Source organism: Anomaloglossus baeobatrachus, chromosome 7 (genome assembly GCF_048569485.1).
Source record: "Anomaloglossus baeobatrachus isolate aAnoBae1 chromosome 7, aAnoBae1.hap1, whole genome shotgun sequence".
Classification (NCBI taxonomy): domain Eukaryota; kingdom Metazoa; phylum Chordata; class Amphibia; order Anura; family Aromobatidae; genus Anomaloglossus; species Anomaloglossus baeobatrachus.
This window is the reverse complement of record NC_134359.1, coordinates 212,114,821-212,140,946: the sequence shown is the minus strand read 5'-3', so window position 1 is coordinate 212,140,946 and position 26,126 is coordinate 212,114,821. Positions and strand designations below refer to the sequence as shown.

The 26,126-nt window shown below is 38.0% G+C and overlaps 1 protein-coding gene across 11 annotated transcripts in view; it reads right to left on the bottom strand.

Moving 5' to 3' along the window:
- The window catches only part of RBFOX1 (RNA binding fox-1 homolog 1), a 974,619-nt gene that overhangs the window by 18,487 nt on the left and 930,006 nt on the right, over positions 1–26,126 (bottom strand). For 5 of the 11 annotated variants that reach the window (XM_075317889.1, XM_075317888.1, XM_075317885.1 and 2 more), the window contains exon 11: positions 20,940–20,992. The exons of the other annotated variants lie outside the window; for them this stretch is intronic. In XM_075317889.1, the coding sequence (XP_075174004.1) occupies positions 20,940–20,992 (53 nt within the window). The remainder of the gene's footprint in view (positions 1–20,939; positions 20,993–26,126) is intronic. 11 annotated transcript variants of the gene reach the window in all.

Here is a 26,126-nt window from a genome sequence, read left to right as displayed (position 1 = left end):
GGCGAAAATATTTGAGAAGCCGAATAATCGAAGTATTCGATCATCCCTAGTAACAATCTAAAAAGTCAATATTGACCTTGTAACACTGAAACGACGCAAATCCCCATGAAACGTGGGTCTGCAAATGGAGTTTCTGGTTAGGTTTCTTATTGTAAGTCATGTCGCATGGCTTTTTAAATTGTCAAAATTGACTTTTAGGATTGCTACATTTGATAGGTGACACTAGAGTTTATATCCTCTATTTATATGTATAACATTAAGTAAAATTTCCATTGATATGTCTGGAAATAATACATGTATAAACAATACATTTAATGTCAAACACTGATGACAAAAGATAAATTATTGGAGCTACATACTGTAGGTGCTAATGATCAGCTTTGTAGAAAGTTCCTTCTCCTGTGACATTCATTGATTGATTAAGATAAAATGCTGATATGTTGTTATACACCATCTGCTTTATGTATTATACAGTTCTATGGTCCAGCTGCTACAGAATTACAGATTATGAGTGCATTTAATATCAATCAATCAATTATTCACAGATCAATCATGCATCAAAAAGGGTGTTTCCCAAATTACAGCTTATCACTTATTCCCACAGAAAGTGACCATATCTTAGACATTAGGGAAGCAACACCTTAAATGCTCACAGGATCACATCATCATTTATGATTCACACTGAATAACTAGTTTAAGAGAATCTGTCAGCAGCTTTTTGCTATGTAGGCTGAAGACAGCATGCTGCAAGGGTTAATACATAGAAGTCAGAGGTGTCCGTTTTGTCACAGTCCGATCTGTTATATATTTTCTATAGTTATTTAACCAGCAGAACTTCCCACTGCTCGGACTACATTATCAGATGGTTCTGATCTTCGTGGTCCTTAGTCATTGACTAAGGACTATGAAAGTCAGAAGCATATTGCCTTGCTCCTAGCCTATGATCTGTACCTTGGAAGTATTTTTGGATGCATTTTATCTGTTGAATAAAAGATTTGGGACAAGTGCTGTTTTTTTCCCCCCATTTTTACTTGCTGGGGTCTTTTCCCTGCACTACATGGGTGAGCTGATTCAAGTTTTTTCCTGTTATTGTCAGATGATTACATCTAACAATTCTCTCAGAACAGCTGCACCCAGTAATCTAAGTGATACATTACTGGATTTAGGATCTCTTTGCCTACATCAAGCTGCTTTTAGATGAGGTAGCAATACCTCATGTTGAGCAATACCGTTTAAATATTTTTTTAAAGTTATAACGATTTTGTGCTGTTACCTTGGAGTGTTAAGGATGTTTTTGTTTCTTTTTTTAAATTAATGCATAAAAATTCTTTTTATGCTAATTCGTAAATATTTTGCTTTTGGAGTGAAAGTCACAAAAAATAAATAGTTGGTAAAACTCAGTCATAAATACATTTAACTAAAACAAGAAAATCATCATTAAGAAATATTATTTTTGATGGGCCTGTCTATAAAGGGTCGTAGAAAAGCCGCATAATAACACAATGAATATATTTGAAGACTTATAACTATCCTTACCATGGTAGCTCATAGGAGCCAATTGTGTAGCTTAAGTGTGTTTTAACATGTTTTTTATTTTCTATGCAAAAAGTGATGGCACACACGATAAAACAACAAATGTAATATAAAACATAGGGAGGGACACCTATGTCTGAAAGAGTTAATAGTATATAATCATATGGCACAAAAACATTCTATTGATAGGTATCATATAGATCGTAATTATACATCAGGCATAAAGATAATGAGTAAAATTCTCCCTCTCTGAAAAAGCCATATGTGGGATTTTCAATTTTCCTGGCGAAACGCACGTCGGTGGGTGTTGAGGGAACTTCCTTCTCCGGGACACTGATGCCTGTCACTATTCATATGCACTAGGCACCTTATACTGGTATGTATGGGAAACTATACTGAGATGTTTTCCCTTTGATCTGACTGTCTGTTTGTTTGCACCAGGCACTTTACAATAGAATAGGGAATTATTTCGGGATATTGACCCTATATAAAATTATTCCCTAGGTATGCATTCATCTTTTGAGAAATATGCATGTTTGCTCCTTATCTTTATGGCTGATGTATAATTACGATCTTTATGGTATCTATCAATAGAACATTTTTGTGCCATAAGATTACATTCTACTAATTCTTTCAGACATAGGTGTCCCTCCATATGTTTTATATCACATTTGTTGTTTTAATGTGTGGCATCACTTTTTGCATAGAAAATAAAAAAATGTTAAAACGCATATAACCCTTGCTCTCCTGTTTGTATATTTTAATATATGGAGTTTGTGCATGCGGTGGGGTGACCACAATTTGGCACCCACTCACAAATATGGTATATATACTTAATTTGTGTAGTTTAAGTATATTTTGCTATTATAGTTTATCTATTTTTTATAAGCAATGTATATTTTCTCTAGTTATTCTATAGGACTGTGCACATTAATTATACTGCGGCCTCCTGATTATTGCTCTCTTAGTTTCCCATTTTTGAGAATGTCCATCTATACTTAATATCTTGTCATGTTGTCACATTTGACTAGCCATGCGAACTGACCTAGAACCAAAGGAACAGTCAAGACTGTCAAAATGATAACGACAATAATGCCAAAAAAAGGCCAGAGTGCTGTCGCTGGGTAAAAAGACAGATTAATCAATGTACCCTACAAAAATAAGGAAGGGATCTAAGTGTTTATGGATTCTTATCATTTGATACATGTTTCATGTATTCCATTGACAGCGAGCTTGAATGGAAAGAGGGAGAAGGAATTTCATTTTTTGCTGAGATAAACTCCCAGTCACTGTGGCAGTACAATTTTGAGCACTTTTCATGTTACGGCTAATCCTCTTTACGGCTAAATTTGAAAAGGTTTGCGGTGACAGAAGACAGTGTGATAGACATGATTCTGTATAAGGAGGCACCAGCAAATCAAATGTAAGTGGAAGCCGGCAAATAGCGATAATCCTTTTATTTGGTCCCTATCTTTTTTTTACAATGACTGCATAATCAGTAGCACAACAACTGTATAATTTAGTAACATCTGTCTTAATTGCTATTCCAAGCCCTTCTGAAATTAGGTCAGTACCACAGGCTATATGTGATTCTAAAAGCACAAATAATTAAAATTTTATTAGCAGTGCGGAGATGTAACAATCCGCGAGCAAACACATGAAAAGCCTTCAACTTATTGAAATAAATCTAAAAAAGAAACTTTTGGAACAATGGCGTTGTTAATGAGGTATCCAGTAGAATGATATGGTTATAAAGCTTTATTGGATAGAGACTTTCCTGGTACATATATTTGTTTTCAATGCATTTAACAATTCCACTAAACTTTATTGGTGTTAATATTAAATTTAATCATAATATGCATATTAGTGATGAGCGAGTACTAAAAAGCTCGGGTGCTCGAGGCTCGGGCCGATCTTCCCAAGATACTCGTGTACTCGGCCCGAGCACCGAGCCCAATGTTATCCTATGGGAGACCCGAGTATTTTTATGAAATGACCCCCGGCAGCATGTAGAAACCGTAAAAATGTCACAAAAGTCTCAGAAGAGTGCTCAAATGACATGGCAACAGCATGGGGAAGACCCCTTGAAGCATTTATCATTCAAAAGTCACAGCTGTGAACAATTTTGTCAGAGTTTTACGCCATTTTTACGGACTCACCAGAAAACCTTCCAAAATGACACCAAAATGAATTTTCATGGCGGAAATGTTAAGGGCACATACCCAATAGTGAGATAGAGCCGGTGTATGTTACTTTTTGAGATTAATACATGAAAGATTTTACGTAAAACATTGTGTGGCACTCCGATGTCCAAAACTCACGTTTTGTGCTTTTTACTAGCGGTGTCGGTCATTTTTTTTTCATTCTATCTCCTGTCGGTCGGTCTTGCTCTGTCTGTCTCTCTCTGTCTTGTCTGTCCCCCTCTCACAGTCTGTCGGTCATTCTCCCCCCTCTCTCTTACTTACCGTTCCCCGATCACTGCCGCGGCGCTGCACGGCTGTTCACTAAACTCCAGCGGCTTTTCCTCTTTTGAAAAAGCCGGCCGCTCATTAAACAATCTCGTATTCCCTGCTTTCCTGCTTTTCGGCGCCTATGATTGGTTGCAGTGAGACACGCCCCCACGCTGAGTGACAGGTGTCTCACTGCACCCAAACACAGCAGCCGGTGGGTGTGTGTATACTGTGCAGTGAAATAAATAATTAAATAATTTAAAAAAACGGCGTGCGGTCCCCCCAATTTCAATACCAGCCAGATAGAGCCATACGGCTGAAGGCTGGTATTCTGAGGATGGGGAGCTCCACGTTATGGGGAGCCCCCCAGCCTAACAATATCAGTCAGCAGCCGCCCAGAATTGCCGCATACATTATATGCGACTGTTCTGGGACTGTACCCAGCTCTTCCCGATTTACCCTAGTGCGTTGGCAAATCGGGGTAATAAGGAGTTAATGGCAGCCCATAGCTGCCACTAAATCCTAGATTAATCATGTCAGGCGTCTCCCGGAGATTCCTTCCATGATTAATCTGTAAATTGCAAGTAAAAAACACACACACACGAAAAATCCTTTATTAGAAATAAAAAACACTAACAAAGTCCCTCATCACCAATTTATTAACCCCGACAAACCCTCCATGTCCGGCGTAATCCACAGTCCTCCAGCGTCGCGTCCAGCTGTGCTGCATGAAGGTGACAGGAGCTGCAGAATACACCGCCGCTCCGGTCAGCTTCACACAGCAACTGAGGTGAGTATAGCGATCAGCTGAGCTGTCACTGAGGTTACCTGGATCCAGCGGTGGATGCAGCGGTGGCCGCGGGTAACCTCAGTGACAGCTCAGCTGATCGCACTACTTACCGCCGCTCCGGTCAGCTCCATGCAACAACTGAGCTGAGTATAGCGATCAGCTGTTGTCACTGAGGTTAATCGCGGCACCGCTGGATCCAGCGGTGGCCGTGAGTTACCTGACTGACAGCAGCTGATTGCGCTACTCACCTCAGTTGCTGTGTGAAGCTGACCGGAGCGGCGGTGCATTCTGCAGCTCCTGTCACCTGAATGCAGCACAGCTGGACGCGACGCTGGAGGTCCGTGGATTACGCCGGACATGGAGGGTTTGTCGGGGTTAATAAATTGGTGATGAGGGACTTTGTTATTGTTTTTTATTTCTAATAAAGGATTTTTCGGGTGTGTGTGTTTTTTAACTGTAATTTACAGATTAATCATGGAAGGTTTCTCGGGGAGACGCCTGACATGATTAATCTAGGATTTAGTGGCAGCTATGGGCTGCCATAAACTCCTTATTACCCCAATTTGCCAACGCACTAGGGTAAATCGGGAAGAGCTGGGTACAGTCCCAGAACTGTCGCATCTAATGTATGCGGCAATTCTGGGCGGCTGCTGACTGATATTGTTAGGGTGGGGGGCTCCCCATAACGTGGGGCTCCCCATCCTGAGAATACCAGCCTTCAGCTGTATGGCTTTATCTGGCTGGTATTAAAATTGGGGGGACCGCACGCCGTTTTTTTTAATTATTTATTTATTTATTTTACTGCACAGTATAGACACGCCCACCGGCTGCTGTGATTGGGTGCAGTGAGACACCTGTCACTCAGCGTGGGGGCGTGTCTCACTGCAACCAATCATAGGTGCCTGTGGGCGTGGAAAGCAGGGAATATGAGATGGCTGTGTGCAGAGCACAGCGCGCCCGCCGGTATAAAGGCTCGGTCACGCTGTGCGGGCCGGCCAATCACTGCAATTCCACAACTAACAGGGCTGTGGCATTGCAGTGGTCTGCCAGCCAATCCCTGCATGAGGGCTGGCTCTCAAAAGAGCGCCAACATGCAGGGATGAAGACCACGAGTACAGCACGAGTATCGCGAAATTACTCGGTACCCGCCGAGTAGCCCGAGTACAGTGATATTCGTGCGAGTACCGAGTAGTAACAAGCATACTCGCTCATCACTAATGCATATCATTAAACTGGTCTCTCTCTGATTATTATCTTTATCCCTTAAAGGGGTTGTCCCTCAAAGTATGTTTTAATTAATAGATCTTGTAATAATAATAATTTCCATTATTAATAATAATAATAATAATATTTATTCATTTGTATACATTTAAATATATATTCCTATGCTGAAATAACATTATTAATTTTGGTTAGCTATGTACTGTGTTTTGGCCGTGTCTGATCACACAAGGTCATGGTCAGTACAGACAAAACAGCTTGGAATCACATCTGATTTTTTCTGTGAGGTAAAACATTTCTCTGTCTGATTTTTTCTGTGAACTAAAACATTTTCCTGCCTGATTTTTTCTGTGAAAACATTTCTCTGTCTGATTTTTTCTGTGAACTAAAACATTTTCCTGTCTGATTTTTTCTGTCAAGTAAAATAATTTCCCTGCCTGATTTTTTCTGTGAAGTAAAACATTTTCCTGCCTGATTTTTTCTGTGAGGTAAAACATTTCCCTGCCTGATTTTTTTCTTTGAGGTAAAACATTTATTTGCCTGATTTTTTCTGTGAGGTAAAACATTTCAGTACCTGATTTTTTTCTGTGAGGTAAAACATTTCCCTGGCTGATTTTTTTCTGTGAAGTAAAGATTTTCCTGCCTGATTTTTTGAGGTAAAACATTTTATTGTCTGATTGTTTCTGTGAGGTAAAACATTTCCCTGCCTGATTTTTTTTTCTGTGAGGTAAAATATTTTCCTTTCTGATTTTTTCTGGGAAGTAAAACATTTCCCTGTCTGTTTTTTTTTTAATATGAACCTCATAGAAAGCAGCAGCTTAATATCATGCTGCTTTGCCTTCATACTCTCTTTTTCTTCCTCCTCTGCGCAGGAGATGTGGTATGATCTGCCATATCCCTGTACAGTCAGAAACAGCCATTACACAGTACTGTATAGAGCAGGGACCCATATATAAGAATATCTCAGCACAGAAATATATTTTTATAACACAATAAATTGTAGAATTTATTTTTATTTTGAGAAATAGTGATTAATATGTGCTTATGTACTTTGTTTATGGGTCAACCCCTTTAACAACTAGAGAACACATGACATCTATTAGTGTTGCAAACACATTTGTCATACTCATTGCTCAAGCACAGCACGTATGGCAGCACTACCAGTGCAATGGTTGCAATACACAGCAGCAACCCCTTTACAAAGGTAGAGATCATAGTAACCTCTGATCTCCACTGTTTAATCCCTTAAAATAAGCTGTCAATGCTTCTTAAGGCATTCAAATGGCAATGGAGGGACTACCTTTGATAGTGTTAAAAGGAATTCTTGGGATTCTATTGAGACCCATACTCATGGAGTAACAGAACCATACTCATGGGGTAACCTCTAGTGTACATTGAAAGAACCTACAATGTTCTGACATTTACTGCATTGTCTGCACTTTCATTTGTTAGTTCATATTCAGACTGAAGAAAAAATAAAATCAAGAATAATAACAAGTCAAGTCAATTGTATTAAAATATCCTTATTAGGAAAGAAACAAAAATCACATATCTATCTATCCAACATCTATCTATCTATCTATCTATCTATCTAGCTATCTATCCCTCTATCTATCCCTCTATCTATCCCTCTATCTATCCCTCCATCTATCTATCTATCTATCATCTGTCTGTCTGTCTGTCTATCTCTCTATCTAGCTATCTATCCCTCTATCTATCTATCTATCTATTTGTCTGTCTGTCTGTCTGTCTGTCTGTCTGTCTGTCTATCTATATCTCTATCTATCTAGCTATCTATCCCTCTATCTATCTCTCTATCTATCTAGCTACAGAATATACAGCTATATATTCCATATGTTTTTCAATTGCAGACTCTCAGTTTCAATTTGAGAATATTCACATTCTAATTGGAGTAAAGGTATAGGATTTATAGCTCTTTATTATGTAGTTGCCACTTTTTAAAGGGACAAAAAGTAATTGGAAAATTATCTCAAAAGTTCTATAGTGGCTGCATGGGCTATTCCCTTATTAGTCTATCATCAATCATTCAGGTAAAAGGTCTGGTGCTGATTCCAGGTGTGGCATTTGCATTTGGAAGCTGTTAAGTGAACCTACAACATGTAGTCAAAAGAGCTTTCAACTGAAGAGCAACATACAGTAATTAGGCTGAAAAAAAATGGCCAAATGCACAGTTTGGTACATCTAATATATAAAGCTCAGTGTATGTGTGTGTGTATGTGTGTGTGTATGTGTGTGTGTATGTCAGCTAAAGGAATCTGCACCGTCGCATGTACAATAACGAAATTTTGCACAGACACTCCATGTGACTCAGGGAATGTCACAGACTATGTTTGGGTGGGAAAATTTAACCCCGTGCTTTCTAGTTACTCTAAAAAATTCCTGCAGCCATTAAACTGAATGGAACTGGGAGCTGCAGGATATAAATAGCAACTGTCAGTGGTTGCTATAGGAACAAAATAAACTGTTAGTATACGAAGCTTATGTGTGAGGTAAAAAGATGTCAGTGGTGATACGGATAGAGAAAGACAGAGACAGACAGACAGAGACACAGACAGAGACAGGCAGGGAAAGAGACAGCCCTGGAAAGAGACAGCCGGGCAAAGAGACAGACCTGGAAAGAGACAGACCTGGAAAGAGTCAGACAGGCAAAGAGACAGACGGGCAAAGAGACAGACCTGGAAAGAGACAGACATGAAAAGAGACAGCCGGGCAAAGAGAAAGACCAGGCAAAGAGACAGCCGGGCAAAGAGACAGACCGGGAAAGAGACAGACCGGGAAAGAGACAGCCCTGGAGAGAGACAGCCCTGGAGAGAGACAGACCTAGAAAGAGACAGCCCTGGAAAGAGACAGCCCTGGAAAGAGACAGTCCTGGAAATAGACAGCCCTGGAAAGAGATAGCCCTGGAAAGAGACAGAGCGGGAAAGAGACAGACTAGGAAAGAGACAGACCTAGACAGCTGGGCAAAGAGACAGCTGGGCAAAGAGACAGCCGGGCAAAAAGACAGACGGGCAAAGAGACAGACATGCAAAGAGACAGAGAGAGAGAGAGACAGACAGACAGATACAGAGATTGAGACAGATAGACTGATGCAAATACAGACAGAGAGATAGAAACAGACAGACAAGGAAAGAGACAGACAGAGAGGCAGACAGACAGACAGCGACACACAGACAGAGACTGGGAGAGAGACAGATAGACAGTTACTATCACGGGCAACGCCCAGGTACTACAGCTAGTTCTCTATAAAAAAGAGTGCATTGGTGAGCTTGGGAACTCAAAAACGACTGGACATTGATTTTTACGAAGAAGAGAACACCCTTCACAACATCCACCCAAGTGACAAACACTCTTCAGGAAGTAGGTGTTTCAATATCTGAGTCTACCATACAGAGAAGATTTCATGAGAGCAAATGCTGAAGGATCACCATAAAACGTGGAAACCATTAAAGGAATTCACTACTTTTACATTAATGGCCTATCCTTTGGATAGGTTATCAATGTCTGATTGGCCGGGGTCTGTCACCTGGCACCCCTGCCAATCAGCTGTTCTCAGGGCAAGTAGTGTCCATAGGAAGCTGTAAATTTTATGTTCTTGAGCTATCCCATTCAAATCAATAAGGAGGCAGATGTGCAATACAAGGCCACGGCTACTAAAAGAAGTTGGATTAGTTTCGGAACTGAGCATTTCCAGCTACTTGCTGCCCCTGCCAGGAGCCAAGAGCAGCTGATCGGTGGGGGTAAAGTGATTAATACTTATTTAACCCACTATATATGTCTATATCAATCTATCTTTCTATATATCTATCTATCTATCTGAACAAAGGGCAAAAAATGACTGTTACCCATTAATTGCTGAACTTCTTTGCTGAACTGAAATACCACACACAGCCCATAAAGTGAGTTGTGCTGTTCCAATCCAATACTTAAACCAAGTAAAAGAATAAACTGGGAGCTAAGTGTGCTCTTTAGATATGGGGGGCATCATTATATAAATGGCCACTGTCATATCAATGTTGATACTAACAAGGAGTTTGCATTTTGACAAACTGAGAAGGGAAATGATTCATTTCCTGGATTACTGCTATAGTGGAATGCAAACGTTTTGGCACCCCTAGTCAAAATTAGTACAGTGATTGAGAACAGTTAAGCAAGTTGCAGATTAAATGATCTCTAAATGGCATAAAGTTAAAGATGACAAATTTATTTTGTATTTTAGCCCCAAAAAATATGTATTTTCATATTTTACATTTTAAAAATTACAAAAAGGAAAATGGGTCAACAGAAAATTGTGGACACTCTTCAACATTTGTGTGTTTATATAACTTTGACTAAGGTTTCAGACATTAATTAGTCTGTTAGGTTATGGCTTGTTCACTGTCATCGATAGGAAAGGCCAGGTAATGCAAATTTACCAACTTTATGAAGATTCAGCCTCCTTTAACCTTGTACCAAAAACAGCAGCAATGGGATCTGCTAAGCAGCTGCCTAGCATTCTGAAAATAAAAATGGTGGAGGTCCATAAAGCAGGAGAAAGCTATAAGAAAATTGCAAAGTGTTTTCAAGTTGGCCTTTCTTCAGATTGAAATGCAATCAAGAAATGGGAATTAACAGGAACAGTGGGGGTCAAAATAAGGTCTGGAAGAATCAAGCAAATTTTCTGTAAGAGCTGCTCGTAGGATTTCTAGAGAGGCAAATCAGAACCCCTGCTTGACAGCAAAAGACCTTCAAGAAGATTTTGCAAACTCTGGAGTTGTGGTTCATTGTTCTACTGTTCAGAGACATCTGTAAAAATATGGGCTTGATGGAAGAGTCATCAGAAGAAAACCTCTCCTGTGCCCTCACCATAAAATTCAGCACCATAAGTATGTAAAAGAACATCACATTTTTGAAACACGTCCTGTGGACCGATGAGGCTGAAATAGAATTCTTTAACCACAATAACCAAAACTATGTCTGGAGAAAAAAGGGCACAGAATTTAAGGAAAAGAAAATATCGCTAACCATTAAGCATATGGGTAGATCAATCATGTTTTGGGGTTGTGTGTCAGCCAATGACACAGGGAATATTTCACAGGTAAAGTGAGGAATGGAGTCAATTAAATTTCAACAAATTCTTGATGCAAAGGAAATACCATCTGTAAAAAAAGATGAAGTTTAAAAGAGGATGGCTTGTACAAATGGATAATGATTAGGGATGATCGAATACTTCGATTATTTGGCTTTGCGAATATTTTCCGAATACCTCGCCGCTATTCGACTATTTGCGAATATTCAATGTGCAATGTAAGTCTATGGGAATAACAACTATTCGGAACTGTTCGGGCTTCCCATAGACTTACATTGCGCATCGAAGAGTCGAATAGCGGCGAGGTATTCGGAAAATATTTGCGAAGCCGAATAATCGAAGCGTTCAAGCATCCCTAAAAATGTTTCTAAACATATATGAGAATGCACAATACAAGACCTCAAAAGGTGCAATCTGAAGGTTTTACAATGGCTCTCACAGTCCCATGATCTGAAAATCATTGTAAATCTGTGGCTAGACCTCAAAAGAATAGTGCATGGAAGCTGACCCAAGAATCTCACAGAACGGGAAGACTTCCAAGGAAGAATGGATGAAAATCCCTTAAGAATTTTAAGGTTCTTAATTGGCTTCAAAACTGCTTAACTGTTTACAATAACAGTATAACAGTAATTTACCAAGGGGTGCCCAAATTTTTGCATGCCGCTATACATTGTTCTTTTTAATATAACCTAGGTCATACAAGAAGCTTAACCACTAGTGACATTATGCTGGGATATCTAATGAGAGTTGAAAATTATAATACTATAAATAGGATGCTATGAAAAGGATACATATGGTTGTTATATTAATTTCTTTTACAATTTTGTTTCCGTTCAGAGACAGAATATCATGGATTAAAAATATTAAAATAATTTTTTAACTTGAGCAACCTTTATTTAACAGAAAGTGTGCTCATGGTTCAGTAATCTAGTGATTAATCAAAAGTTATTCTACCAGGTAATAAATCACAATAGCATTCTTGCAAAGCTCAAGAAGTATAATTGCTCTAATAAACTTTTCTGCAAGTGCATGCACTTTTGTTCTTAACTGTAAATCTGTAAATGTTTATCTCTAGCAAAAAGAGTAACAAAAAAATAAATAAGTTTTCGAAAAACAAGAGGGGTCAACTTCTTAATAGAGCAATGGTTTAATCTAAAACGGAACAATGTGGTCATTGAATGGTCCCGTTCTTTTTGGCATTTCATCGGTAAGATGAAATTTGAAATGCTTTTTAGATTTTTTGATTCTAGATATATGTCTAATGAATCCAAACTGTTTCTTTGAAGATTAATTATAAGATATAAATGAGAAGTTCAAACTGTTTTTTTTTTAATGTTTGCTTTTTTCTTAGTATATGTTATTACGATACAGTAATTAATGCGGCATTTTGATTGTTACAGAAAAGATAAATAGAAAGCTATAAATTGAAACTTCAATCAAATATGAATAATTATTATCATTTTTTACATTGTAATAAACACAATTTCAGACTACAGGTATCATATTCCAGTGAATCATACATTATGACATGTGATTGTGGCAGCTATATCAGATATTCCTTGGAGAACTGGCAGTGGGTAAGAGGTGCAATTACCCTCTGGACCTCTGTTCTTACAGATGAAAGATACCAACGCTTTTTATTTTCAGCGCTAGGACTAAAATGATCTCAAGAAAATCAGGCAGAAAAAAAATATTGTCATAAAGTAACATTTCAGCATGGATTCTCAAATGTGATTGTAAATACTGTGCAAATCATTTTAAGGGATTTTTACTTGCACCTTGGCAAAACAAAGCCAAATGCAGAATTACCAATTCTAAACCCCTCTGGATCATATAATTTAAAAAATATGAGTGATTTTTCATAGTCATTGTAAACTGTTTAAAGGTGGCTAATTCTTGACCTAAATGTTGATATTTAGGCTTTTTTTTTTTTTTTAAAAAAAAGAGAGGCATTAGAGTAGGCAGGGACCTAACAAAAAGAGGTCACCTTGCCGCTGGCTGTTGGGCTCACATAAAACTGGCCATTTTTGTGTGCTAAGTATCTTAATCTTAACATGTTTTTAATCTATATTCCCATATTCATTGTTATATATACGTAAATATATATATATATATATCTTAGCATTACAGAGTGCAACTGTCTCCTTTTTGTTGCTATGTTTCCTATTCAGTTTGCACCTGTTCACATTGGAAACGGAGGATGTGCCATCAGTCTTTTTCTCTGATACGTAAACTCAAGGGGAGCTCTCTGACTACCCAACTAAAGATCCACAACAGTACTAAATAAAGAGAAAAATAAAGTGTTCAAATAATAAAACTACAAAATATGAAGCACATATATTCAAAGTCAAAAAGAAAAAATAATGTCGAGCAACTGGGGAGGCAATTAGCGCAAGAATACGGTGTTATCAATGATGAAAAAGGTGTAAAAATTAGGAAACTTGCTCACCTGAGAAAGTTGTGAAAGTCACAACTACTAAAGAAAACAGGGACTGGCTACAGCAGCCCGATAATTAAATAAATGCTTAACAACTGGAGAGAAGGGGTCAATCCGCGCTGCCATAGGAATGGAGACCAAAAAGAATAGTGAATTATGTCAATCCGTTTTGAAGAAAAAACAACTCTTTCCTTAGAACAATCACAATCTTTATTTGAAACGCGTTGTCACTAAATCCCTATCCAAGATCTGTTTTTTTCTTAGTCTCCTTTCCTATGACAGCACAGATTAATGCTGAAAAACTGGAGGGAATGAGTTAAAGTAAAGAAGAAAACATTTCTAGAAACAAACTGAAGGGTCTCCTCAGGATGAAATCCCTGATAATCTATACTTAAAGTATAAATGACATTTCAGTAGAACTAGAGTATATCACAAAAGTGAGTACACCACTTACATTTTTTAAATATTTTATTATATCTTTTCAAGGGACAAAACCGAAGATATTACACTTTGATACAATGTAAAGTAGTCAGTGTACAGCTTGTATGAGTCTAAAATTGGTGTTCCTCCTAATTAACTCAACAAACAGTCGTTCATGTCTAAACCGCTGACAACAAAAGTGAGTACACCCCTTAAGTGAATATGGCCACATTGTGCAAAAAGTGTGACTATTTTGTGTGGCCACTATTATTTCCAAGCACTGCCTTAACTCTTTTGGGCATGGAGTTCACCAGCACTTGACAGGTTGCCACTGAGATCCTCTTCCACTCCTCCCCGATGACATCATGAAGCTGGTTTATGTTAAAGACCTTTGCCCCACTTTCATTTTGAGGATGTCCCAAAGATGCTCTATAGGGTTTGAGTCTAGAAGCATGCTTGGACAGTCCAGCACCTTTACCCTCAGTTTAAATAGCAAGGTAGGGTAATCTTGGAGGTGTTCTTGGGGTCGTTATGTTGGAATATGAAAAGACAACCTCTGGATATGATGCTGAAAAATGCACTCAACTTCTTTTGTTGACCATGGCAAAGTCTGTTCTGAGTGGAATCCATCTTGTAAACGGCTTTATGGTCTTGACCACCGTGCTGAAGCTCAGTGTCAGGTTGTTGGAAATCGTATGGCCTACCAATCTTTATATAGAGCAATAATTCTTTTTTTCAGCCATGTTGAACTTCCAGTGACCAGTATGAGAGAGTGTGTGATCAATATCACCAAAATGAAAACACCTGTTCATCATTTACACATAAGACCTTGTAAAACTAATGATTTCCATGACACTTGGGGTGGGAAAATACTAACTGGGCACAATTTGAGGTGTAGCCACTTTTGTTGCCAGTGGTTTAGACATTAATGGTGGTGTGTTGAGTTAGTCATATCTTAAGTGTTCTCCCATGAAAAGATATACTAAAATTATTAAAATAATGTGATGGGTGTACTTACTTTTGTTATATACTATAGCAGCAGAATGTCTCTTTCTTTAGCTCCTCATACCTCTAATTTCCATTGAAAGTTATGAGTATTAACGGTCACCGGCTACTCTGCAAAGTCATCACTAAATACATATTTTACCTGTAAAATAAAAGTGAAGGCCCAGGTGGAGAAAGAAGCAGATTTCTCTGATAAGATATATTATACAGTTTCTTATTTTCATGTGTACTTTTTTTATGAAATGAAAGCTAAAATGTCAGGTACTCTTTAAGTGGGCTATCAAATGAGTATTTAGTGTTTATGCTCGGGTTTAGTAGATGATGCAGTACCAGGAAGACCAAGCTTCTTCTTCTGGGTTAAGTTAGATCACTTGAACTCTCCAGCTTCTACATAATTTTATCACAGATTAATGGTCCGTAATAGGGATAGGCAATAAGGTGTTTTTTTTTCCCCAAAAAACACTTTTAAAGCAAAAAGGAAGCTACACCTCACAACCACATCTTGTGCACCGATGTGCTTCTTATTTAGCTTTAGAATCGTAGTAGTACTATGGGAAAAGTAATGCTGGATATAAATACAAATACTGTTTTCGCAATGCAAGAAAAAATAATTATTCCTTTTTTTCAAAGTATTTGTAGCCATATTACACACTGTCTATGTATTTTATTGTTCATTAAGGTCTGAACTATCACTTAGGGTTGTCACTTATTTATTTTGATGGGGTGCGCGAGTTTATATAAATAAATATATACGTTTATATAACTTCTTTTCATCAGTGTCGAAAGCCTTGTAGTGTGCAGCTTTTTCAGATGATAGCACAATACAGAAGCTTCAATGTCTTTTTACTTTGAAACAGCATTTCTAAAACATTTTCTCCACACCAATGTAACATTCATGATCTTGAATAATACATGATGAACTTTCACAGGAACAAAGTATCCGTAAGTCCTGATATTTTATTAAAGTAGCGTGGAGCTCAAACTTTTCTTATGATTTACAAATTGTCAAACATTACAGAAAATAACACAAAATAAATAATAATAAAAAACTAGATGAAAAGTATGGCTGTAATGAAACATACCTACAAAGTCTAACAATAAGCAAAAGTTTACTTTTGTGTTTGCAATAGGTTAATCCAGGGTTCCTCAACAAGTGGCTGCATTACACAATTAGCTGCGTACCCCTGCATGTGGCCGCCCAGCTGTGGACAGCAGCAGATCGTGCACTGGCTGTGCCACGCTGTGGGTAGATTTACTACAACTCAGTCCAAAAGTAAAAAATCCATTAAGGGCATGGGCACATGAATTATTTGTTGCAGACATTTCTGTATCAAAAACGTGTCTCTTGCCAAGAAAAATGCTCCATAATAAACATGCATTTTTATCATTTTTTCTGCACATTTTTGATGAGTTTTTTTTTGTTAAATATCAGATTTTTGAGATTAATTCATTTTTATTTTCAAATTTGCTGACATGATATTTAGGTTATTTTTGTATGCTTAGCTCTGGTGAATGGTTACATCATATTCTAAGCCCAGAACTTCCTTAGGCCTCCTTCACACGTCAGTGATTCCGGTACCTATGACATCCGTTTTCATACGTACCGGAGACACGGATATACGCAAACCTATTAAACTCAATGGGTCTTCACACACATCAGTGTTTCACAAGGATCATGTGTCTGTATGGAGCACACAAGAGTCTATGTGCTCAGCACAGAGACAAGTCCGTTTTTCTCCAGCAGCACTGATGTCACATAGACCACACACTGATGTGATCCGTGTGACATCAGTGTGACACGTACCAGAGAAAACGCGTGTCTTTGAAATAAAATTATTTTCTATACCTGTCTCCAGTGCTGCTGTATTCAGCTCTGCTTCCAGGCCCGCTCATTATGCTCATGAATATTCACTGCACCAAGGACCCAGAAGCAGCAGTGCTGGAGACATCAGCACCAGGGACAGCAACACCAGGGACAGGTGAGTAAAAAGTTCCTGCTGTCCGTTTGCTATCACAGATTGCACATGGAGAACACACATATGCCAAAATCACCGCACACAGATGGCAATTCGCACCTTAAACACAACCATGCAAAACATGATTGTTTTGCACAGAAGTGTGATGGGGGCCTTAGATGGAAACAACAGGTGCCCAGTAAAAATATATATATTTCATTACATGACACTCAGGGGGAGTAAATGCCCCGTTACACGCAACAACATCGCTAACGAGATGTCGTTGGGGTCATGGAATTCATGACGCACATCCGGCCTCGTAGCAACGTCATTGCGTGTGACATGTACAAACGACCGCTAACGATCACAAATACTCACCTAATCGTTGATCGTTGACACGTCGTTGCTGGTGCTGGATGCAAGTTGTTCGACGTTCCTGAGCCAGCACACATCGCTACGTGTGACACCCCAGAAACGAGGAACAACACCGTGCCTGCATCCTCTAGCAACGAGGTGAGCGTGATTTCCTTCGGCTGCTCTCCGCCCATCCGCTTCTATTGGACGCCTGCCGTGTAACGTCGCTGCGACGCCGCACAAACTGCCTCCTTAGAAAGGAGGCTGTTCGCTGCCAATAGTGACGTCGCTAGGAAGGTATGTGTGACGGGCACTAGCGATATTGTGCGCCACGGGCAACAATTTGCCCATGATGCACAAACGACGGGGGCGGGTGCTTTCACGAGCGACACTAGCGATGTCGCTGTGTGTAAAGCCCCCTTTACTCACTCAGGGGGAGTCACTGACTTAGGGGGGTCAATCACTCAGGGGGAGTCACTTACTTGGGGGAGTCACTCACTCAGAGGTCTACACACCAAGAAGCAAACACATGCTCCTATCCCTGCTGCATCTTCAGACTACGGATTAACAACTGACAGAGCTTTCATTTAGGATCCCAGCAAAGATGGGTGAGGAAAAAACAAACTTCTACTAAATATAAATTCTACTGAAATATATGAGAAAAAAGGAACAGTCGAATACTGTGAAAAACCACAATGAGGTAGAATTTATTGTGGTTTTTCACAGTGTGCGACTGTTCCTTTTTTCTCATTATATATATATATATATATATATATATATATATGTATATATATATATATTTATATATATATATATATATATATATATATATATATATATATATATAAAGTATATATGCATATATTTATATACATATAATATATATATATATATATATAATATATATATATATACGCAGAAATATATTTATATTTTTTAATACATTTTTCACATTTATTAGGTGGGTGAAAATACTTAAAAAGCACTGAAATAATTGATATGCTGTGAATCTGAATATGATTCAAATCTTGCAAGAAAAAATTAAACAACGTGTGCATGAGATTCCAGAGACCTCATTCACTTGACAGGGACAGTAAATGTAGCATTTTTTGCAGCAAAAATTAGCTGAAAAAAATCCATGGCAAAACATGACGTGAACATACGCTAATAGGTGTCATCAGTAGAGTAAGAACATTTTCATTGGCAATTAACACTTGGGTTAAGAGCCACTTGACTTAATCATATCTTGCATTTTATCACCTTTCGTAGTTTCTCCCAACCCACAAAAAGGTGAGGACTACATTCTCTATCATTAAGGCAAAATGTTTAAATAGAATAGCAAGGATAGTGACACACAACTGAATCATTTTCCCTTCTTTTATTTACTGTAAGCTGTTTCATTAAAATTGCAACGTGTCCAGGGAGTAATTATGTTTTGGATAGCGAGTAACAATGCTGCATGCTATTTCTACAGCACATTTGTGACCTTAATGTCATGAATACTTGGCTAGCGTAAACAGGGGACTTATAAGAGAAGTGTACAGAATCAGAATAAAGGCATTTACAACAGTAGAAAGGTGAGCCAACTACAGAAAGGGAATGTTAATTATTCAGCTATTACATAATAAGTGATAAAGTATACACTTTCCATACAGAGACATTCAGAACCTGAGCAGGCAGACAGGCACAATGCCAGCATCTCCCTCCCCCCACACGGACAGCCAGGCACCCCGCCAGCAGAAATTTATCAGTGTAGCTGCTTATTTTCTGCTCCGCTGACAGCCTGTGTCATTGAGAGTGTCAATCTTACATTAAGTGATGTCACTATGTTCAGTGGTGACATCTATGGTCCTACTCTGGGCATCTAGTGGGATCCTCATCATCATCTTACAGATATTATACAGTATCATTAATGAAATGGGACTATTATCATAAAAATATATACAAATATAATATAGTTTCTCATTAGGTGGTTCAAAACAATAAAATTAATTCATTACAGCATCATCCCAAGCAGTATATGTGATATTGTTAATGAATGAGCTCAATCTGAGCCTCAACACGACAAACACATATTTAGCTAACTGTTACTGAGCCTATTCCATTACTGTACTCATGAATAAAATATGTGAGGCAAGAAAGGTCAGAAAAGGTAGGCACAACTCTAGTATGGGAGTCAACATATTAAAAGCTGTTATTCCTCACTGCAAATGTATGTTATTGATTGTAGCCCCCTCAGTTCTTTGACTGTCATTGCTAACTCTACTTTTCTAAGAAGAAAAGTAGGGGCAATGTTATTCATCAAGAATGGCGATCTTTGTGGTCTGGATGAGAAGATATGCTGGAGTTGGATGCTCCTGTTAATTAATTAGGAGCAATGTACAAGCAACATGTGCCTCCATGTGTGCCTCGCCACCTACTCCAGTCCCTATTGTATGGAGATTTGTGGCCTAGTGAACTCTGTAGCTCGTCTTGAACTTTACGAGTGGAAGTCGTGATGCCCCATCCTGCTCCAGCTTTGCATATTTTGTCTGAGTGGGATGAAAATGGCGTGAGAATGCCAAAAATCACAAAATTTTAGTGCAGCTTTGAGTTGCGCCAAAATGTTGCGACATTTCATGGCCAGAATAAAGGCATAAAATCTTTGATGAATCAGGCTGTAAGATCGGAGACTGCATGGCCATGCTCATTTTTGCCTTCACAAATGAAAAAGTAGTAGGGAACTTTTAAAAATTGTAAGTTCATAGTCAACACTATTATCTTTTGTATATATATATATATATATAAAAAAATATTTCGAATAACTGACCCCAATAATGCCTTCTTGTTACTCTGATGGGACAATTGCTGTATGGTTATTTAAAATACTTTCTCCAACATGCCTAGCTGAAAATTCCAGAGACATAGCACAGAAACAAGGATCAAATGATCACCAGGGTCACAACTACAATAGGTGTAACCGCATCGGGGCCCCATAAGTCTTTTTGGTCTACCAATGCTATAATTGGGGTCTCGCTGGAGGTTTGGCATTGGGGCCTATGAACTTGACGTTGCAACACTGATGATCACTCATATGTTTCCCAAAACGTCTATATCCAGATATTGGTATTGTATTATCATGCACTCCTATGAAAAGTACCTACAGTAATTCCAATAGTGAATGTATGTTTTGAAAACAGAAGACTCAAGAATCCAAGAATTCATGCATATGTGAATGAGAACATGCAATTCTCATAACATTGATGAAAAATCAAACTAAAATCTATATATCCACAAGAAACCCAAACTAATGTAGATGTAGTTGAGAACACACAGTGAAAACAGCATGATACATTCTCCGTGTAGTTGCAGGGACACTATCTAATCATATACTCGACTAACATTTAACCTTTGCTATATGCCTTGGGAATATGGCAATATATTACTCCTCCATGCATATTCTCAACTTAAGATTCCGCAGCTTTAGATCAACGTGACAAAGAAAACCAAAGCTGCAAATAAAGTATTACAGTCAGCAAAATTGTGTAATGCTCATAAAAGAACAGAGCCCACAGGCTACTGGTACATTGGTGAAACCAAGATTGATGGCCTGATTCTAACAGAGCATTCTAGAGTGATTAACTGCAGTTTGTGTAAAAAGGATATTGAGACCTGGACGGATGCATCAAGAAGTATCAATGGTTGTTACCTGAAGAGGAGTTACAAGAAATTTCATCTGCTGCAACGAAGACGAATTGATTTCTGTAAAAGAAGATAAAATTCACAATACTGCTTGCTGACTAGAAAATGTAGTAGCTGCCAGTTGACTTGATATGTATAGATGGGACATTGGGAAGGAATTTAATTTTAATGAATGTGGAAGGAACACATGTTGACAGATTTTAGATCTACAGAATTCATAAGTGTTGTCATGAAGAATGGTTACAGGGTATTATGAAGTTGAATATGAATGATGGACAATTCTATCACAAAGTGCTTCAAGGCTACAGATTGTTCAAACTAAGAAATATGTTTTTGTAAGTGTAAATCCAAAGCCTATGTTTCTGGTTGTGATTTATAGAAGGTGTTATGTGATATGACTGATGTGAACACTGTGTCCTACAGAGCCTGAGTTACTGTTGTTCAGATCTAGTGATTGCATGAAAGATATATTCTACACCTGCACTAAGTACCAACCAAAATACCAAGGTGCAACAAAATCACAATGCACTACAGTGATAGCATGAGCAAGAATACAGTGTGTGGTCTAAAATTGCAATCATTGAGCTGGCTCATATGAGAATGCACATCTATTGGAGAGATATACTGTGCTAATGTATGAGGAATACCAAATTTCTTAACGAGGTTTCCTAGAAGTATTTTTAAAATTAAAGGAACACTTAAGGCAAAATAAATACAATGTAATTTGCCTAGTGCAGCACCTAGGAGTGGGGAGAAGTGCACAACATTGTGAATGAAACCCCAAAAGGTAATCTTTATTTCATGCACTTCTCCCTTGGTGTTTCCACTATGCATAATCAAGGGTATCCGTTTTCCCAAGAATGAGCCTTGTGAATTCATAAGAAAAACAACTCCTCATACTCCTTTAAGAAGACAAACCACCAGGATTTTCTTATATAAACTGAAGCCACTATAGTGGTGCTATCATGCGGATTCTAAACATACCTTCAGTTGTGAGATCGGATGTATAGTTTCTGAAATTTGGGCAAGTAAAGTTTGTGAAATGCACTGTTATTTGATTGATAGGTGCAATGGAATATCTAGTAGGTGAGTCAGGTTTTGCTAGTTATTCCCACCCTTGTCTGCCTGAGTGTCCTTCCTGTTCCCTGTCCTTCCTCCCTACTTCCTTCCCCTGAAATAACAGGGACTGTGGGAGGAAGGACAGGCACGGAAGAAAGGGGGGGGGAATAACTAGCAAAACCCAACCTACCTATTAGATATTCCGTTGTACCTATCAATCAAATAACATTGCATTTCACAAACTTTACTTGCCTTTATTTCAGAAAGTATACATCCGATCTCACAACTAAAGGTATGTTTAGAATTAGCATGATAGCACCAGTATAGCATTAGCTTTAGTTTATATATGACAATACTGGTGGTTGGTTCTCTTTAAAGCATAAGGACATCATAGAAGAGGTGCTCGCTTAAGATCTTCCTCTAAGACGTAAGTTGGATAGCTAAAAAATGCCAACAAAGAAAGGCGTCCTCTGATTTAGGGCATTTCTTTAGTACACGGTCAACCATTTATTTGAATGACTTTCATGTGATATTTTATTTCCAGCACCAGCTTGTGAAAGTGATCCTGGTTAAAGTGTAGGTGTGGCCGGATAACTTTTAAACTATGTTACCACATTTTTACTATTGGTCGTTTCCAACAGTCTTGAGTGATGTCTGAAGACAGTTTGCTAGGGATATAAAAGCCAGAATATGTTAATTTTTCCAATGGGGTCATCATAAAGCTATCAGCCTGTCTCAGATTACTTACGACTGACGTTCGAGGAAAAATGGCCATTGAGCAGTGGGTATGAAAGGACAGTGAGATTTTAAATGACCAATCTGTAATTTTTCTATCTCTTATTGCCAGTGATAAATTTGTAAAAGAGCATTAAGGTTGTGAGCCTTCTTTCATTATGTTATCACATTGTTTGTTTCAAAGAATGCAATTAACCATTGCTATTTTAACAAAATGATGTGGGATTTACATGAGAGCTAGAACAATACGTAAATTCGGGACATGCATTTTGATTTTAATGGTTAGTGTGAATTTGAGACCTGTGCTATATGTATTGACCAACCCGAGACTATATATTGACAAAATGAAATGTAATGCAGAATACATTGATAAACTAAAGAAACAGTTTTGGCGAAACTTTAGTATATTCTTCCTCAAGTCCGGTTAAAAAAAACTTTGGCTATGTTATGTAGAGATTGATAGGGTCTAGGTGGAACTCATATCCTCACTGAATAATATTGAAATTGTGGTAAATAGAAAATCTGTACTTCTCATTTTATTTCTAATTCATTTCTTTCCCATGGGGAAGAGGAAACGAGTCTAGAGGGCTAACTGGGCAAGGAGTGGAACAGTAGATGATTTAAGAGCAATAAATCAGAAATGGATTACAACCAATGCTAAAACATCTCTGAACACAAAATGTACATAGCCTGAACTTATTTTATGGCATCTCCTGCCTCAGTCACAGTCTATATCCTGCTTCCTACTTACAGAATAATGGTTGCCATAAATGTTAGCCTATCACATCTAGAAGAGCAATCAATGGACATTCAAAATGTACCCTGACAATCCTGCGCCATGCCATTTGATTAAACCATTTTAGAACTATTCTTTAGCCAGCTCTCCTATAACTCTATGTTAAAACTAGTATCTTTATTTTATTATCTTCCATGCAGAAATATAATTATTCTAAGTTATAAGGCATAAACTTAATATCAATTCCTGAGAGACTCTGGTGACAATGTATCTTCTGATGCCGGTCAGGTAGAGTGTTGTCATAGAGAGATAATTGGACTCAAATCATCAATAACAATATCTACTTCCTACATGTTTGTGTATATATGTGGGATGAGCAAAATATTTGAGTACTTGAAAATAGAATAGTATTAATGACAGCTGAAAAAAATAATAATCATCATTAGAACCACTTTTGATGAGTCCACAATCAATGTGTTGTTCCCCGTGACATTCGGAGTCTCACAGCTAAAGCTCACGTCTCGTGTTTGCAGTTTTCAGTCAAATTTGGATCTCCAACTAAAAGATGGTTCTCATTATGATTTTTCTAATACATTTCAGCTTTGGGCCTGGATACAGATGCTGTCAAGATTCAGTGGTATTGCCTTTGAGAGTGGGTGGTCATGTAACTGCAAATATGCTATTTGCATATATGAGATCACATGCCAACTAGACGTGCTCAGTCTTAGTTCACTTGTATTGAGGTAAGCCAGACACATCTAGTTGGAATGTGGCCAGAAATATTCAAAATTCACAATATTGGTAAAATCTCACAGCTGTCAAGATTCAGAAGTTTGCAGTCACTGTTAAGTACCTGCAGAATATTAACAACAGACTGGACAATCACTTTAATGAATGATTTATTAGTACAAAAGTGACATGTAGAAACAGTCTACCTATAAATGTTGACTAAAATACTATATATTTTCTTCTGGTTGTTTGCCTTTAAGTAACTCCAAATTCTATATAGAGGTCAACTTAGGGCCTATGTAATGGACATCTTTGATTTAGGTTGTAGTTGACAAGTCTAAACCCTTCAGCTAGATTATCTACTGTGCTTGGGAAGTCTAAGAAAAAAAAGAATGAATCTCACTGTTTCCACTAGCCATGCCAATCTGGGTAGGGTTAGTGTTTACTTTAAGGAAGGATTGTCAAACAGCTTTTCAAGTTACTTCTGCCTAGAAAAGCACTGTCAAATTAACTTGGCATGCTCAAAAAACATATTGATAGGGAATTTAGATTGTGAGCCCCCATAGGGACAATGTGGCTGATGTATGTAAAGCGTTGTGGAATATGTTAGCTCTATATTAAAATAAAAATTATTATTATTATATACATTGTATATACCAATGAGATTAAAGCCACTGACCATTGGTATGTACAACATGATATATGAGTATAGATAAACCCCTCTGAAAAATCTTAAGACTCTTTGAAGGTTTTATTGTACTCTGTGTTCTATCTTTTACTGAACAGGCTTATGACACCATGTTAGGCTGAAGGTGTGTAGTCATAAAAAAAAAACCATGGAGAATAACATGGGGAGAGGAGACTGCCTTATCCCTCTTCACATCTTGGACACTGTTAAATTGAAATGATCTTTGACTTTTTTGAAATTGGACACTTTTCTTTATATCGTTTCTACAACTGATCATGTGCATGGATCTTGGAAGCAGACTTGGTGTTGTTGTTTTGCCACAGTAGTTACAATTGCTGTGGAATATTCAGAGCTGCTAAAAAAATGAATGGATGGCTCTACACGTGTTTTTACTTCTCTAAATTTAGTGCAGAAGGACCTCATTATAGAGATGGACGTGAGCTGCAATGGTGGAGCCTACAACTGAATGAATATATGTGGATATGTCATTAATATAAATGATGAGAATGACTTGTTAAATGGTCTTCTTGGATTTTGATACTGAAGATCTATACCTTGAAATACCTGAATATCAGATAGCTGGGGGGGGGGGGGTCCAAATTTTAACATAACCCCAGATCAATGCATTAAAATGTCTATGTGCCCTGAAATATTTACCAAGAAGATACAAGGAAGTCCAAGGCATCTCTCCATTTAAAAAATCTTTACTTGTTCCAGCATATAAAGAGAAGAATGCAGTAGTGACGTTTCGGCCATTATCAAGCCATAAAAGTTACATAATCAATTGTGTGTATTTTTTATGGCTTGATAAAGACCTTGTGTCAGCCGAAACGTCGCTACTGCATTATTGTCTTTGTATGCAAGGACGGAGAAGATTTTTTTGGGATCTTTGGACTTCCTTGTATCTTCTTTGCAAATTTGCAGCTAATGGAAAGCTGTACCAAGTAGCATGAATAGTAAAGTGGTGCATGGGACATTATTGATTCCTGAAATGTTTACCAGCCTACATATATTTTATAGAGCCTGCGTCTGGTTAGCAGCAGCAGGGAGTTGGACATATTGGACAGAAACCATGGAATACTTTCAGAGGTGTTGCAGAGTCCATGCTTTAAACAGGTAACAGATCACAATTGCTTTGACATAATAAGCGTGACTTGCCCAATATTAGGCAGCTAGGTGGGTGGGTGGTTTTAATGTTATGGGTGATCTATCTATAAGTATCTGTACTATCTCTATAAGAATCCAAA